Source organism: Lepidochelys olivacea (assembly GCF_965140295.1).
Source record: "Lepidochelys olivacea isolate rLepOli2 genome assembly, chromosome: 13".
NCBI classification, from domain to species: Eukaryota; Metazoa; Chordata; order Testudines; family Cheloniidae; genus Lepidochelys; species Lepidochelys olivacea.
In genome coordinates this window covers 41,921,415-41,936,609 of record NC_140423.1, presented here as the reverse complement: position 1 = coordinate 41,936,609, position 15,195 = coordinate 41,921,415, and the positions used below count along the sequence as shown (strand labels likewise).

Sequence of the window (15,195 nt, the reverse complement as noted above, 5' to 3'; positions counted from 1 at the left end):
CCATAGGGTGAAGGTGGAGCCTTATGAATTTATGGTTTCAAGTAGTCTCATTTTATATGAAAACAGACATATAACACAATATGTTGTGCTAGCGGGCATCGACAGCGGCCATGGCCCACAGAGCTGGTGGGCGCACCGGCCATCCTTCAGTCAAGCTAAACAGAAGGAGCAGTTCAATGCCCTGTTAGGTAGTGACTGCTGGGAGCAGTAGGTAACCATCCCCCCAGGCAAAGGGTCTGGCTGCAGAGGCAGGGTCTGGGGGCTGACGTGGGCATGGGCGAAAGCCAGCAGGAAGGAGCGATGCAGCAAGGAGCATGGCCTGGGGTGGGAGCTGAGACATGGAGCTCCTTGGGACACAGGACTGGCTGCGGAGGCAGGCCTGGAGAGCATGGGCCAGGAAACTGCCTTATCGTGTCCCAGGGCATGGGACTGTGTGTTGGTTCTTTAGGACTGCAGCAAAGAGCAGACCTGACTATCACCGATTTCTCTTCATGGAAACAACCCGGCAAGGCCCCAGGTTCCGACAACCTGCCTGGGCCTTCGGGCCCCAGGATAACGTACATAGATGGAACATCCCAATTTGTTAATAGAAAAGTGGAGTCAACAGAGAGCCAGTCAAAATGAAACACTTTTACTTCCTGGACATCCCTGGAATGAGAATCTTCTTGTCAAAAGTTTGGTTGTGAAATTGTCACAGAGCTGACACATTTTGGGGCATTTTTTGGGAAGGGAAAACTGTTTTGCTGAAAATGTTTCAACCAGCTCTAAATGCCTCCCATGCTCCACCCCTCCTACACCCTTGACCTTCCCCAACTGGGCACTGGTGCCCATTTGCAGTGCAGCGGTGAGCGGCAAGCCCAGTGCCCCTGCCACCCAGGGTCTGTGGCATTAGGTGCTCCAGATCCATCTGCCTCCCCTCAGGCCCTTGCAGGGGAAAACCAGAGCTGGGGAGATACGGCTGCACCCTCCTCACACCACGCAGGGGCAGGTGAGGAGCTGGGCTCAGTGCATTCTGGGAGGGGGAGCAGTGCCCAGATGCCTCGGGGAAGGGCATGATACCTACTAGTTTTTGTATTTGACGAAGAATTCCTCTGCTTCAGTGAACTGCCCTGAGGGGAGCTGGAGAAAGAGAGAGGAGTTAGTGCTGCTAACACCCTATACTCAATTCCCTGAACACCACCCCCTCCCAAACCCACCGAAGCACCCAGCTCCACCCTCCTCCCTTGCAGCCAGCACCCCCTAGAGGAGAAAAGCCTCATATCGCAGTCTCTGGCCCCCTCCTGTGGGGTCTGGTGCCCAGGAGGCATCAGACCCATCCTTGCAGGGTGCGCTCTCACCTCCTTCTTCACCACCCGCATGGACAGCACCTTGTCTACAATGGCGGCATCCTCCTCACTGGGGTTCTCCTGAGGGCAAGGATGGGAGAGATTGGGGGAGAGGGAATTACAAGCAGCAGAAGCCTTTCACACCCTGCCCCCCAGACTGCAGACTGGACCCTAGCCGCAGCTGCATCATACTTCACGGCCCAAACGCTCTTGGGGCCCCTCCCACCCAGCCCCCCAGGCTTACCACAAGGAAAGGTGTAGGGTGCAGTGGTTCTGCTCCCTGCATCCCCCTGGGGCCCAGGCAGATTGGGGGGCGGACTCACCACGAAGAACTGCATGGAGGGCAGGGTCTCTCCCTCCGGCTCAGGGGCAGGGGGCTGCGGCACGGGAGGCTGCTCAGGCCGCACTGGCCCTGTCACGTCCAGCTCCTCATCCTCCTCATCGTCCGTGATCTTGATGTCCAGATCCTCGGTGTATTTCTTCCGCTTCACCTGCCGGTTGGAGCGACGCTTCTGGGGGTGCAGGAGTGGGGCACGTGTTAGAGACACCCCAGGACAGACACTGCACACTGAGCCCAGATAGGGCCCCACATACACACATAAGGCGTTAGAGGGCAGGGGGACAGACACACACACAGGGTGCATGGCACAGCCCCCTGCCCCACTCACTCCCCCCTAGCAGAGATCACGCTGCTCTCCTCCCAGGCAGGGAACCCAAGTGTCCGGAAAGCCTGTATGCCGTGCATCAACCCCCCCCAACGTCTCCTCACCTGAACGCTGCTCTCCTCCTCCTCGCGGGGGGATGGAGCTGGAATGGCCTCAGTGTCAGAGTTATCAGAGGAGGCGTTCCGCTTCCGTTTCTTCCCCACTACGGGGGTGATGGTGCTGGGGATGACGACAGGGGACAGACAGGCAGAGTGAGGGGGGGCTGGGCTCACACCCCATCGGGGGGAGTGCAGGGGGAAGGGAGGCCAGGGCTCCACTCTGCTGGGCAGACAGAGCCGCTACCCACCTCTCGCCAGCGCATCCAGCACAGCTCCCACCCAAGCTCAGATCTAGCCCCAACCCCTCCAGCACTGGCTGCAGCTCCCAGTACAACCCCCACCAGGGACCAGCCACCTGCCTGCACCCCCCAAGGGCAAGGCAGGGCAGATGGGACCAGAGGGGCTGGGGAAAGGTGGGGCGGGGCTGGAACAGGGGAAGATGGAGAAACTTTCCAGCCTTCAACCCTGAGTTTCATGCATCTCTGGGCTGGGGGTCAAGTCTCCCCTGGGCGGGGCTGCACGATGAGATGGGCGTCTCCGGACTGGGGGGGTTGTATGAGGGGTCTCACCTGGGCTTGCTGCGCCCCTTGCTTTTGCCAGAGCCCCCCTGGCCCCGGCCCTTGCGGGGCCTCTCCTCCTTGGGCCCCCCACGCTCGCCCTTGCGGCGCCGCTTGCGTTCGCCCTCCTCCTCGGGCCGCACACTAGGCAGCTCATCCTCATTCAGCACGCGGGGGATGTTCTGCTCGCCGCGGGCCCGCGCCCGGGCAATGGCTTCCGCCACGATGCGGTTCGCCTTCTCCTGCTTTTTCTGGTGCTCCAGCTTGCGGGTCTCCTCTGAGCCACTGCGTGCGCCATGGCCGGACAGTGCCGCCACCTCGCTGCTGCTCAGCACCTTCACCACGGAGAGCCCAGGTGAGCCACCCTGGGATGAGCCAGCCTGGGAGAGCGGGGGACGAGACCATCACCCGGACCACCCTCAGACGCCCTGACCCAGCCTTCCCCCCGGGGAGCTGCCGTGGGACGAGCAGGCCTCAGACCATCACCCTCTGACACAAACTCCCCTCAGACATCGCCTTCCACCAGGGGAGCAGCCGAGGGATGGGCCAGCCAGGGGGAAGGGGGATGGGGGGGGACAACGAGACCATCACCCCTGACCCAAACTCCCCTTAGACCCCACTTTCCCCCCGGGAAGTTGCCGTGGGACGAGCCAGTCTGGGACCATCACCCCCAACCCAAACTCCCCTCAGACACCGCCTTCCCCACGTGGAGCCACCCAGGGATGTGTGGCCTAGGGGAAAGCCACCCCTGGCCCCAATTTCCCAATGGGCCTGGGGAGCCTTCACAGACACCTTCACCACCCCCCACCTTGGGCAGCTCCCCCTAAGCAGGCCCCAATCCCCAGCTCACCTGTGGCTGCAGCACAACCTTGAGTGGCACCGTCAGCCTCTGCCCCGGGCCACCCACCACCTGGGCCTGCTGAACAGAGGAGACCGCCAGGGGGGGCTGCTGTCCTGAGGCACCTGCCGCCGGGGGCTGCTGCAGCAGCTGGATCTTGTGAGGCCCCCCAGGCTGACCCCCTGGGGGCTGCTGCACCTGCAGCTGGATGGTCACCACCTTGGCCGGCTGGCCCGGCACCCCCTTGGCCTGGCTCAGGGCCGCCAGCTGGTTGCCCTGCAGCACGATCTTCCCCGGCAGGTTGCCCAGCACCACGTGGCGCTGCCCTGGGGGGCCACTGCCCCCCTGCGGCTGCTGGAGCACCAGAGTGATGCGCTTCGACTCACCCTGCAGGGGAGAGAGCAATGGGGGTTAGACACCAGCCCTCCCACTCCAGTGCCCTCCCCCCGGAGCGTCAGCAGGATGTGCTTTGACTCTTTCACACTGGGGTCAGACATGCCCGTCCCGCAGCCTCCTTACCTGAGCAGGGGCGGATGTCAGGGTGACAGCAGGTTTCAGGGGTGTTCCACCTGGAGCCCCCATGCCCCCCGGCGGGCTTTTCACTGGCTGCAACACCAGCTGCTTGACGGGCCGGCCGGGCTGGACCAGCCGGTGCACAGTGGTGGGGCCGCCCGAGGCGGACACCTTGGTGGCCAGCACAGCATTGCTGGAGACGATGGAGACGCCAGGGCGCAGTGGGGTGCCTGTCAGTACCTTGGCAAAGGTCACCTTGCCCCCGTTGGCTGCCCCCAGTGGCTGGGGCTGGGCCTGGATCTGAGCCACGTGGGCCCCCGTCACGGAGCCACCTGCTGGGGCCTTCAGGATGACAATCTTGGGGGCTGGCAGCGGGGCTGCAGCCTGCGGCAGCTGCTGCCCCACAACGGAGGAGGACGACACCACGGCACTGCTGGCACTGGACACGCCCATAAAGGGGTTCCCCTGGCTCAGCACCTCCTGCTCCTGGGGGAGTCCTGGCTGCGGAGGGTCTGGCTGCGGGGAGACAGGCGTGGGATTCGGCTGCCCCGGCAGCGTCTCTGGCTGGGCAGGCTCTGTGGCAGGGGGCGGCGTTGGCTGGGAGGGGTCCAGTGCCCCCGGCAGTCCCAGCGCCTCTTCGATGGGGTCAGGCGGTGCTTGGGCAAAGCCTTCGTCCGTCAGGGAGTCCAACCCGAAAAGGTTGGGGTCGTCGAACAGGTCCATGATGGGGTCAGCCATGGCGGTGGGGGGGGTGGAAGAGGGGGCTGTCACAGTGGGGAGGGGTTTGGGGCTCCCCTCCCCAAAGAGCGTCAAAACTGGGGCCTCCGCGGGTCACGTCAGGCGGCGCCAGGCCTCATGGAGAAGGAAGAGCAGGAGTCCAGGTCCGGCTGCATGGGAGACACGGGAGGAGGGTTACTGGACGCACCTCCAGTATCTCAATCCCTGGCTCCCAGCTAGGGAGGCCAGATGCTCCCATGTACATGCCCTCCTCACTCCCGCCCCACATCCCCCTGCTGTCCCAGATCTGCCGTGGCCCCACAGCCCCCTGCCGTCCCAGCTCTGCCCCTTAATCCCGCCCCACAGCCCCCTGCGATCCCCACTCTGCTGCTGCCCCACAGTTCCTTGCTGCCTCAGTTCTGCTGCCTCTTAATCCTGACCCACAGTGCTCTGCCATCCCAGCTCTGCCCCTTAATCCCGTCCCACAGCCCCATGGCCCCAGCAATCCCGACCCACCGTCCCCTGCTTTCCAATGCTTCTCCCATGTCCCGTACACACACCCCAACTCTCCAACTGAGACAGAAAAGGGGGCACATCTCTGGTATCCAAGAGTCCCCCTCTTCATGCCTGAACAGCTACCAGTCCCACAGAGCAGGAGCAGGGTCCCCAAAGAGACGTGACCCCCCAAATCCTGTCCCAAACCGCTGCTCAGACCCACACCCTGTCTCGCTTTTGCAGCGCACAACAGCAGCAGGGATCCCAACTTCCCTGCTGTCACCGCACAGAAACAAGAGACCCCCCCCACCATAGTCCTCCCCTTGCCAATAAACCAACAATGACAACCAGGAGCCCCCCGTCCCCAGACACAGCAGGGAAACAACAAGACGAGTTTGGGACAACCCCAGAGAAACTGAAAGATTCCAGTGCAGGCCCCCCTCACCTCAATGCACCTTGGGGGGTGCTGCACAGAGACTGGGGCCAGAAAAGGGCTCCCCAACAGCGTCCGGTGGATAAGATGGCACTGAGCAGACAGAACTCGGGCAACCACCACATTGCTCCCCTCTCACATTGCTCCCTCCATCCCCACACACTGCAGCCCCCACAGCATTAGACCCTTCCCCGCACCCCACACACAGCGTTACACATACCCTTCCCCACAGTGTTAGACCCCCACACAACGTTACAGGCCTTGCACCCCACACTGTTACAGACCCTGCCTCCCACACCGCACCCCCCACAGCGTTACACCAACCGTTCCCCCACACACCATACCAGAACCCCTACTTCACTGCTCCTAGTTCCCCAGGCTGTCCCATCTCCATCCCTCTCCTGCCCCACCAATCCTCTCCCGACCCAGTGCCCCCTGATATTCCTCCATCTTATCCCCACCCTCCTACAGCCTGTGTCCTCTTTTCCCTTAATCCCCCACAACTCTCCAGCTCCCCATCTCGCCACAACCCCTGCCCCATGCACCCTCACCACACCCACTCCCATCCCCCTGCAGCCCCCAACCCAACCCCCATTTCCCTCCAGCCCCAGCTCCCCCATAACCTCAGTGTTCCCCATCCATCCCACTCCCTGCCCCCAACCCCTCTCCCACAGCTCCCCACACCCCCATCCCCTCAGTGGTCCTTCTCCCCCAACCCATACTGCTCCACCTCACCCCCACCCCACCCACATGGTCCCTCCCCTTGTACACCCCTGCCCCAATCTGCCTCAGTACCCCAATGCCTCTCGCACAGCTCCCCACATGCCCCTCATGGCCCGTATACTCCCCCACCCCATCTCCCCCCCCATGCCCCCAGGGCACCCCCCCATGCTCCCCCACCCCATCTCCCCCCCACATGCCCCCACGGCACCCCCCCATGCTCCCCCACCCCATCTCCCCCCCACATGCCCCCAGGGCACCCCCCCATGCTCCCCCATTCCCTCCTCACCCCCAGGGCACCCCCCACATGCCCCCACCCGCAACGGGGCCCAGGCTCTCCCGGACGCGGCTCCAATCCCGGCGTCTCGGCGGCGGGTCCGTCCCACGGGCCGGGCGGGAGGCGGGGCCGGGGCCGGCCGCTTCCAGCAGCGCAGCGGACACAGGGCCCGGCCCCGCGGACACCCGCCCCCGGGACCCCCCAGCCCGGCCCCACGGACACCCGCCCCCCCGCTCCCGGGACCCCCCCAGCCCGCCCCCGGGACCCCCCCAGCCCGGCCCCGGGGACACCCGCCCCCAGCTCCCGAGACCCCCCCACGGACACCCGCAGCCCGGCCCCACGGACACCCGCCCCCCTAGCCTGCCCCACAACTCCTGGGACCCCCCCCAGCCCCACAGACACCCCCCCAGCTCCCCAGGAACCCCCCCCAGCCCGGCCCCACAGACACCTGCCCCTACCCCACCTGGTCCCACAGAGACCCGCCCCCCCCCCAGCTCCCCAGGATTCCCCCAGCCTGGCCCCACGGACACCCAGCGTCCCCAGCACCACAGAAGAGACACCCCCCCACAAACTCCACCCCCAAGAGACCCCCCTCCCAACACCCCCAAGATCCGACCACCCCCCCAGAGCTCCTGAGAACCCCAACATCCCACCCCACCCAGCAGACCCCCCAGAAAAACCCACCTCAGCCCCCCCATCCTGCCCCCACCCTTCCCCCTTGAGCTGCTGCACCCCCGAGTCACCCCCAGAACCAGCCCAGGGATGCAGGTGCTAAGTGCTAAACTCTGCCATGACTCCCCAAACACACGCTGGGGCTGACCTCTGCCGCACCACTGTGCCACACACCAACTCCCCCCCCGCAGGAGCCCAGAGGACCCCCCCATCTAACACCCCACTGCACGACAGGCCTGGAGCTCCAGCCACCCACCCACCCAGCATATACCTACCGGCCTCCCCTCTGGGCTGTGCAAGATACAGCCGCTTCCAGGGCCCCCCACAACTGCTCCAGCTGCCCTCTCCCCACTGTGCCCAGAGATACCTCCCATACACCCCAGAGCCGAAAGTAACACCCAACAAGCCAATGGGTGGGGGTGCAACCCTTAGTCCTGTACCTTTCCCAACAGCCCCTCTCAGTGCTGTCTGCAGGCAGCCATCCCCCATGCTCACTCTGTGCCAGTCGAACCCCCAGGGCACCTCAGCCATTACGCTCCCCATACCGCAACCCCCCACTGGGCTGCACTGTGACCCCCACTTCCCAGCGCCCACCCACTAGTAACCAAGCTCTGCTGAAGGCCCACGCCACATACCCTCTCCCTGCATGCATCATCCTGTCCCCCGCCTGCAGCACAACACAAAATTGACATTGGGAGCCCATGCCCTGCTCCCTGGGAGTGTCAGCATAAAACGGGGATCCCCCATACTGTGGCCCTGTGGAGCTCAGCTGGGCCTGGGCCACGTGACAGGGATCAGGACCCCACTGCCAGCTCCCACCTGAGGACATGTTCCTGGAGGTAGGTCCTGGGGGTCGGAAGAGTCCTCGCAGGGAGGGATCCAAGGCCATCCCACTGTACTAGGGTGAGGGGATGCCCCAGGGGGCAAGTGTGTGATGGGACAGGAGGGGAGAAAACTAACTTTCCATTCTCCCTTCAACATAGCATCCCTGCCTTGGGGGACAGGCTGGGGTTGTTGCCGGGCAACGACCTTACATCCAGGTTGCACAACATTACTGATGGGAAAACAGCCGGGAGCTAGCAATGTGACTCGGCAACAATGGGGGTCGGGGAGCACCCCCCACTCCAGGGCTCAGGGATTCAAATGCACTCAGCTAAGGGCCTCAATGGGCAAATTGCAGAGTCAGGAGAGTGCCAGTGATCTGGCTTGGTCAGGCAGTGACTAAGGGGGAAGGCAGCAGCTGCAGAATCTCGGGTTCATGTCAAAGAGGTCCTTCGTCATTCTACGGTTCACACACGGAGAAGAGCATGCACCCTCTGTCCCCTCACAGCCATGCAATGTGCTGCAGCTACCAGGGCTCCTAGGTGCCAGCCCCCAATTGGCCCAGAGATCATCCCCCTTCCTCCCCCGATGCCATCACTTGGTCTGAGCCGTGCACACACACACCCTGCTGCCGTACAGAGCCTGCCATCCCCTGCCACGCTGCACAGCACAGCCTGCTGCACCCCGCTACTCCCCATCACCCATGCCGACAGCCCTGCAATGCTGTACAAGGCTCTGTCCTGGCCCACATGTGGCGGGTGATGTATGCCAGGCAAGGGTCTCAGTATGCCCCTCAGTCCCAACCCACGAACAGTGGCTATCCCTGACCTGGGGCTCCCCACCCATAGCACTGCTAGTGCTCCTCACTCCTGACCCACAGACCCCTGCAATCCCTGGCTGGGCTCCCCACACACAATTTTCTCAGTGCCTCTCACTCCAGACCTGCAGCCCCCTGCTAGCCCAGCCCTGGGCTCCCACCCACAGCTCTGCCAGTGTCCTTCAATACTTTTCCCCTCACCTGAGCTGCCCCTGCAACACACAGGCACCAAGCTCTCCCCAGCCCCAAAACTCCCACTGAAAATATCTGTGATAGGATCTTGGGCTGACATCTCTCAGATCCCTGATAGTCCTTGTAACGGGGCTCCAACACCATGTGCCTCACCCTCCCACAGGCCCCCCACCTTCCAGCCTTTCTCCTCTGTATGGCAGACACCCCCTGGGTACACATGGGGCCTACCTACTCCTATGCACCATGGGGAGGGGAGGATTGAGCTATTACCAGACACAAGGGAAGAAGAAAACCAGAGACAAGCCATGGTAAGACAGGGGTTCAGAACCCCGTGGAGAGGGGCTAAGGTGCTATTGGAGACACCCCACATCATCCACACTGTCTCCCCACTCAATACAGTAACATGGGACCAACCTGAGTGGATGCCCCTCTACGGCTAACCAGCACCAGCTCCACCCCCACAGGCAGGGGGCTCCCAGGCCCTAGAGGGGGTGTGGAAAGAAGGAGGGATTTCACTCCAGAGGGAAGACTGGGCAGCACCCTCCCCACAGAAACCTTCCCACAAGGGGCAGCACGATGTATCCTCTCCCTGTGCCCCCCAGAACAGCACAGCACAGATGCACCAATCCCCCCCCATGTGTTCCCTGCCCCCCCAGGAAAGGGCTACCTGGTGCTTCCTCCCCCCACCAATCTCCTTACCCCTCCCCCACCCACCAAGGACAAGGTGACATGGACCCCCAGTACAATGTGGATTCAGCCCCCCAATCCTAATGTGAACCCAGCCCCCCTCCTCCTCCTCCTCCTCCAGTGCAGCGTGGACCAGCCCCCCCCTCCTCCAGTGCAGTGTGGACGCGCCCCCCCCATTATCCCCTATGGGGGGCGGGCTGGACCATCCCTCTCGGGGGGGGGGGGAAATCTCCCTGCCTGGCCTGCATCCCGCAGACGGGCACGTCGCCATCCCATAATACCCCTGCCGGGCGGGGGGGCGGGGACCTTACCTGGGGTCTCCCCTGCGGCTGCCTCGGCCTCACCCTTCGCGGCGCTACCCCCCCTCCCCGGGAGAGAGAACAAGGCAGCTGAGCATGGGCGGCGCAACCTAACCCGCAGCCCCTCCAAGCCCCGCCCACCTCGCCCGGCCGCGGCGACGGGCCCGGCGGCCTAGGAGGCGGGGCCAGCCAGCAGGTTAGGCTGAGAGCCGACCAGGAAGTCTCCGCAGAGAGGAGGGGGAGGGAGTGAGGGGCCTCGCCCGGGCGGGTCTGCCCTGGGTGGTGCCTGAATTAAAATAATAATAATTTAATAAACCCGTTGTTTGTGGATTTAACCCCCCCACCATTCGTTTGGAAACCTGTTGTGGGGAATTTTTTTACACCCCTTTCACAGTCAGGCAGTGGGTAGGTCAGCTATGTGGTATAGCCATGTTGGTGTGGGATGGATGCTGAGTGTATTTTGAGGGGGACCCCTATTTCACCCAGGGGTGACCACACACTCGCAGTGCCCCACCACCCTCCAATGCCCGGCTGGTGAACAGTCTGCCTGACCCTGATCCAAAAACCATGTCAGCTTCCCCCCCAATCATGAGATGGGCCTAAAATTATGGGATCAGGGTTAGAAATCCTGGGATTGGGTTCAATAGTAATGAGACTGACTTTTAAATTAATGGGATTGTGTTTAAAAATCATGGGAGTTTTTTGTAAACAAGTATAACATTTACGATTCTTTTTAAATTTTTTTTAAGACTTTAGGGGTGGTCAGTTTTCCAACTTTTCTCATCCAACAGCAGGGCCAGAAACTCCCTTTACAAAGTAAGAAAGCTGGCTGTCTCACATAAACAATTATAATAATCTCTAGCTTCTATCTATTGTTTTTCATCTGTGTTGATCCCAATGTGCTTTAAAAACAAGGTCAGTATAACTACCTGCATTTTAGAGATGGGGAAACTGAGGCACAACATGGTGAAGTGACTGTTCAAGGTCACTCAGCAAGCCAGAAGCAGAGCCAGGAATAATCACCTAACGCTAGGAGCTGGGGCTTTAAGAGAAACACCCAATGTCCAAGACTTGCAATAAAATGATTAAATCCGGCAACACTGAAATGCTAAAAAACATTAATTAACCACCAACCTGCACCAAAAAAAAAATTTTTTTTGTTATCCTTCTATGGTTGGAGTTTAGAGTGGAGTGGAACAGTCAACCTCAAGGGCAGAACTTTTTGTTCAAGAGTAGCGAATTCAAAAGGCTCTAAAATCTGCAGGCATACTCACACTGTCCTGAAAATTGCTTGGCTTCATTAAGCCTATGGGAAGAATTAGTGGCCAGTGTTTAGGGTCATTTGATCCAATGGTTCCCAAGATTCTGCCCCACACAAAATTAGCTTCTTTTACATCTTCAAAATGCACTGAAATCCACATACACAGTGAGATCATCTTGATTGCTGGTAGACCACCGACAGGAGCTGGAGTAGGAGTTGTGCTGCGAATTTGGAGTAATTTGGTCAAGGAGTTCTAGAGTCAGAAACCCCCCTCCTACCCCCAACACAAGTGAGCTGCTTACAGTTTTCAGATTACCATCCATGCATATTGGTAATCTGCCTTAAAAGTAGTGCACCCCAGGATATGGGGGAGGTGAACACCCCACTGAGATGAATGTGGCAGCTCACACACACTGGTATGGTGTCAAGATAAATCTGTCAGCTGAAAGCACCACACTGAGATGAATGAGGCAGCTCATACCTCTATGACCCTCACCTACTGCAGAGCCCCTTTCCCCTCTAGCCCTGTAGGGGGATGGAGAGGTCAGGAGGGAGATACAGCTGGTAGCTGAGTGGGAGGTGCAGTTCTCTCCCCTGCACATAACCCTATTTCTGGGTATTACCACAGGAGAGATTTACTTTAGCCCTCTAATTCCCATTTTTCAAAGGAATAAAATGGTGTCAATCCTGGTTTTCAGAATCTTAAAGGCTGTTCTACACATGGAGTTGCTCTTGATTAAGGCAGGGTGTGAATTTAAAGTAGAACAGCTATTCTGAAAAACTCCATATGTGGATGCTCTTATTCTGTAATTCACATCTTTAATACAGACTAATTTTTCTGAGTGCACCCATGTAAACAAGACTTTATTGTAGAATAAAAGCATACAACACAGGAAATTATTCTAAACTATTCCGCTTTAAATTCATGCCCTGCCATAAACTGGATTAATATCCCCATGTAGACAATCCCTAAAAATGCCCACTTCTGGAGTTATAGTCAGGAAAACTACACATGTACATAAACCCTCAGGCGCTGTCTACACTGTAGACTCCTGTCGACTCAGTTTTATGGGTCGGGGTTGTGAAGCAGTGTATCCCGACTCACAAAGGTGTGCCAGCAAAGCTCTTAGCAATACTCCTCTTCTACTGGTACAGCTCTTTCACTTGATGGAGATCTGGTCTACATTTACCATTGATATGAGCAGAGCTGTTTCACCAGGTGTAGTTTTGTTACCCACATACCCGTTCTAAGCTTGAGAGCAGATGGATTTATACTGGCACGTGAGTACTTTTGTCTCCTCCAGGAGGATTTGCCCGTGTAACTAGACTGGTCCAGCTACGGCAGAAAAGCTTTTCTAGTGTGTACAAGGCACCTGCTAGACATGCCAGCAAAAGCACCATCTTTTCTTGCTGGTATAAACTGTGTCCACACTAAGAGGGTTTGCTGGTCTAGCTACTACAGTTACCCTGGCAAAGCCTGTGCAGTGATACACAGAAGCCAAGAACTCTTCTTCTGGAATAAGAATGTCCACATGTGGGGTTAATCTGGACAACGCTGTGTGTAAGCAGGCCTTAAGTCTAGGTGCGTTCTGGGCTCTGGGAGATGTGAAGGAAATTCCAGGGCAGTGAACAGAGAGATGGTGGGGCTTGCTCCCCTCCAGGTCCCTGAGGATTTTACAGCTAGGATCAGGGTGTGGCCAACAGAGCTTCTGTCAGTGAGAGGGACAAACCCTGCAGCAGCATCCGCCTCCTGTGGGACTCTTTGGGGTCTCTGCCCCCCATTGCCCCCTGCATTGGCACGCTCAGAGGCACCATCGCAGAGTAGGAACAAAGCTATTTGCCCCTGACCCCGGAGCGTTAAAAGCCTGCTTGCCTTGCTCCATTTCTGCTCTTCATTCAGAGGTCACTACCTGAAGTCAGCGCCATGCCCCTGGTCTCAGGGCTCAGCCTATGAACCAGGACCCAGTCTTCACAAAGGAAGCTGAGCCCCAGTGGGATTCAAATAAAACAGGCACATTGAGGCAGGGGCAGGGTTTATTCGACATCCAGGCTCACAAAGAAACCAAGAGGAGTCCTGACAGATAGGCAGACTGAGGAGGGATGGGAGGACACAGGCAGAGAAAAAAGCAGGTATGTATGGGGATGGCTAGAAAGCGTGGAGAAATGGACAGACAGACACCAGGTAGAGATATGTAATGTTATCAGTAAAAGGACAAGGTGGGTAGATGAGGACAGACACTGCAGGGGGAAGGACAGACAGCTGCGTGGGTGACCAGTCAAATTCATTCTCCCCAGAGAGATGCCCAGAAACATTAGCCTCTGTGACCCATGTATTAGTCACTGCTGCGCTTCCCGGGGGCTCGACCCAGCCAGCCTACGCGGGGCCACGTCTCACACCCAGATGACCCAGTGCAGCTCCAAAGTGTCTGAGAAGTGCAGGGAGAAATGCCCACAAAACCGCTCCGGTCCTTCCAGCAGAGAGCAGTGGCTCACCTAGTCTAACTTCTGTACTAAGCCCAGTGACTGGTGTCTGGCGAAAGCATCCCTCAGCTGGGATTCTCAGCCCTTCCAGCTTGATGCTGAGACCTGGAGCTCAACACATTTCCCTCCAAAAAGCTTTTTAATCCCAAAGGGATGTTTCCGCAAAGCCACTTCCCACAGAAAAAGATTTATTGTTTTTTAAACAAAGTAAAAAATTTTATTCTACAAACAGTGGGGGAATTCCTTCCCTCCTCCAGTAGCCCTCCCCTTTCCTTGCCCCAGGAAAAGAGGGAGGGGATGTAAAAGTGAGGGACAGAAGGAATTCCCCCAACTCCTGCTATTCTGAAATGAAACCATTTGACAGTTTCAAAAGTTTAAATAACCCATAACCCGTGAAAAAAGGGGAACCAGAAAAACTAGTGTTCCCCCTCAAAGTCCCGTCCCCCCTGAAACAGGAAGAAAAACAACCAAACAAAAACTAATCAAAATGTCTGAATGAAATTAAAATTGCTCATTTTCTTTTTAAAATAAAATAAAAAACTGCCCCCAAAACAAACCCTAAAATGCCCAAATTTTGGACTGAATTCATAACTCCCAGATAGCTTCCCTGTGGGGCTGGACTCCCTCAGGTCAGTCCTGTCCCAGGAGATGCTAAGACCTTGTCTACACTTAATGGATATGTCAGCCAGGGGTGTGAACAAAACACACAACCTAGCAACACAGCTATGCCAACAAAGTCCCAGCTGTGCGGGCAGAAAAGGGCTTGTCAGCACAACTCACGTTGTTTGGCGAGGTCACGTTCCTCCACTGGCAGAAAAACTTCTGGAGATGCAGCGCATGCTGGCATAGCCTGCGTAGTGTAGACACCGCTAGAGACAGACCGTGCAAGTCCCTAGACTTGCAAGCTGGGACTGTACCTAACAAAGCCAACATGTGCCTCGAAACTGTCTCCTGCACTTGAGAGATGGGTCGAAAGTTTGTTTTACAAAAAGCTTCAACAGAAAATGAACAATTTTTGTTTCTTCAACATTTTAAACTTTTTAAATTGTTTTTGTTTCAAAATTTGAAACAAGTTTTTTTTCAAAGTGTTTGTAAACAAACATTTATGTAATTAAAAAAGGATTTTCTTGCTTTTTCCTTCTCTCACTTTTTTTTTCTTTTTTTTTTTTAAATTTCCTTTCTCTCCTTTTTTACCTCACTGGGGAAAAAAAAAGGGTAGAACAATGATCACTTTTTTTTGGTTAAAACGTTTTTTCTCACTGGGAAAATGCAGACACGAGAAACAGAGGGGTTCTTCCTCCCACATTCTCCAACTTTAAAAACCTT

General features: G+C 57.8%; 1 protein-coding gene across 4 annotated transcripts in view; it reads right to left on the bottom strand.

Annotated features, from left to right (window-relative positions):
• The window catches only part of CHD8 (chromodomain helicase DNA binding protein 8), a 28,955-nt gene extending 18,694 nt beyond the window's left edge, over positions 1-10,261 (bottom strand). Inside the window, exons 1-9 of one of the 4 annotated variants that reach the window (XM_084645285.1) lie at positions 10,140-10,241; positions 9,556-9,623; positions 4,003-4,883; positions 3,496-3,870; positions 2,658-3,025; positions 2,095-2,209; positions 1,649-1,837; positions 1,338-1,406; positions 1,064-1,119 (exon numbers count right to left, since the gene is read on the bottom strand). In XM_084645285.1, the coding sequence (XP_084501411.1) occupies positions 1,064-1,119; positions 1,338-1,406; positions 1,649-1,837; positions 2,095-2,209; positions 2,658-3,025; positions 3,496-3,870; positions 4,003-4,734 (1,904 nt within the window). In that variant the 5' untranslated portion in view covers positions 4,735-4,883; positions 9,556-9,623; positions 10,140-10,241. Of the gene's footprint in view, positions 1-1,063; positions 1,120-1,337; positions 1,407-1,648; positions 1,838-2,094; positions 2,210-2,657; positions 3,026-3,495; positions 3,871-4,002; positions 4,884-5,653; positions 5,793-9,555; positions 9,624-10,139 lie in introns of those variants that run through there. The other 3 variants (XM_084645282.1, XM_084645283.1, XM_084645284.1) reach the window with 3 other exon arrangements.
• Positions 10,262-15,195: the final 4,934 nt, after the last annotated feature.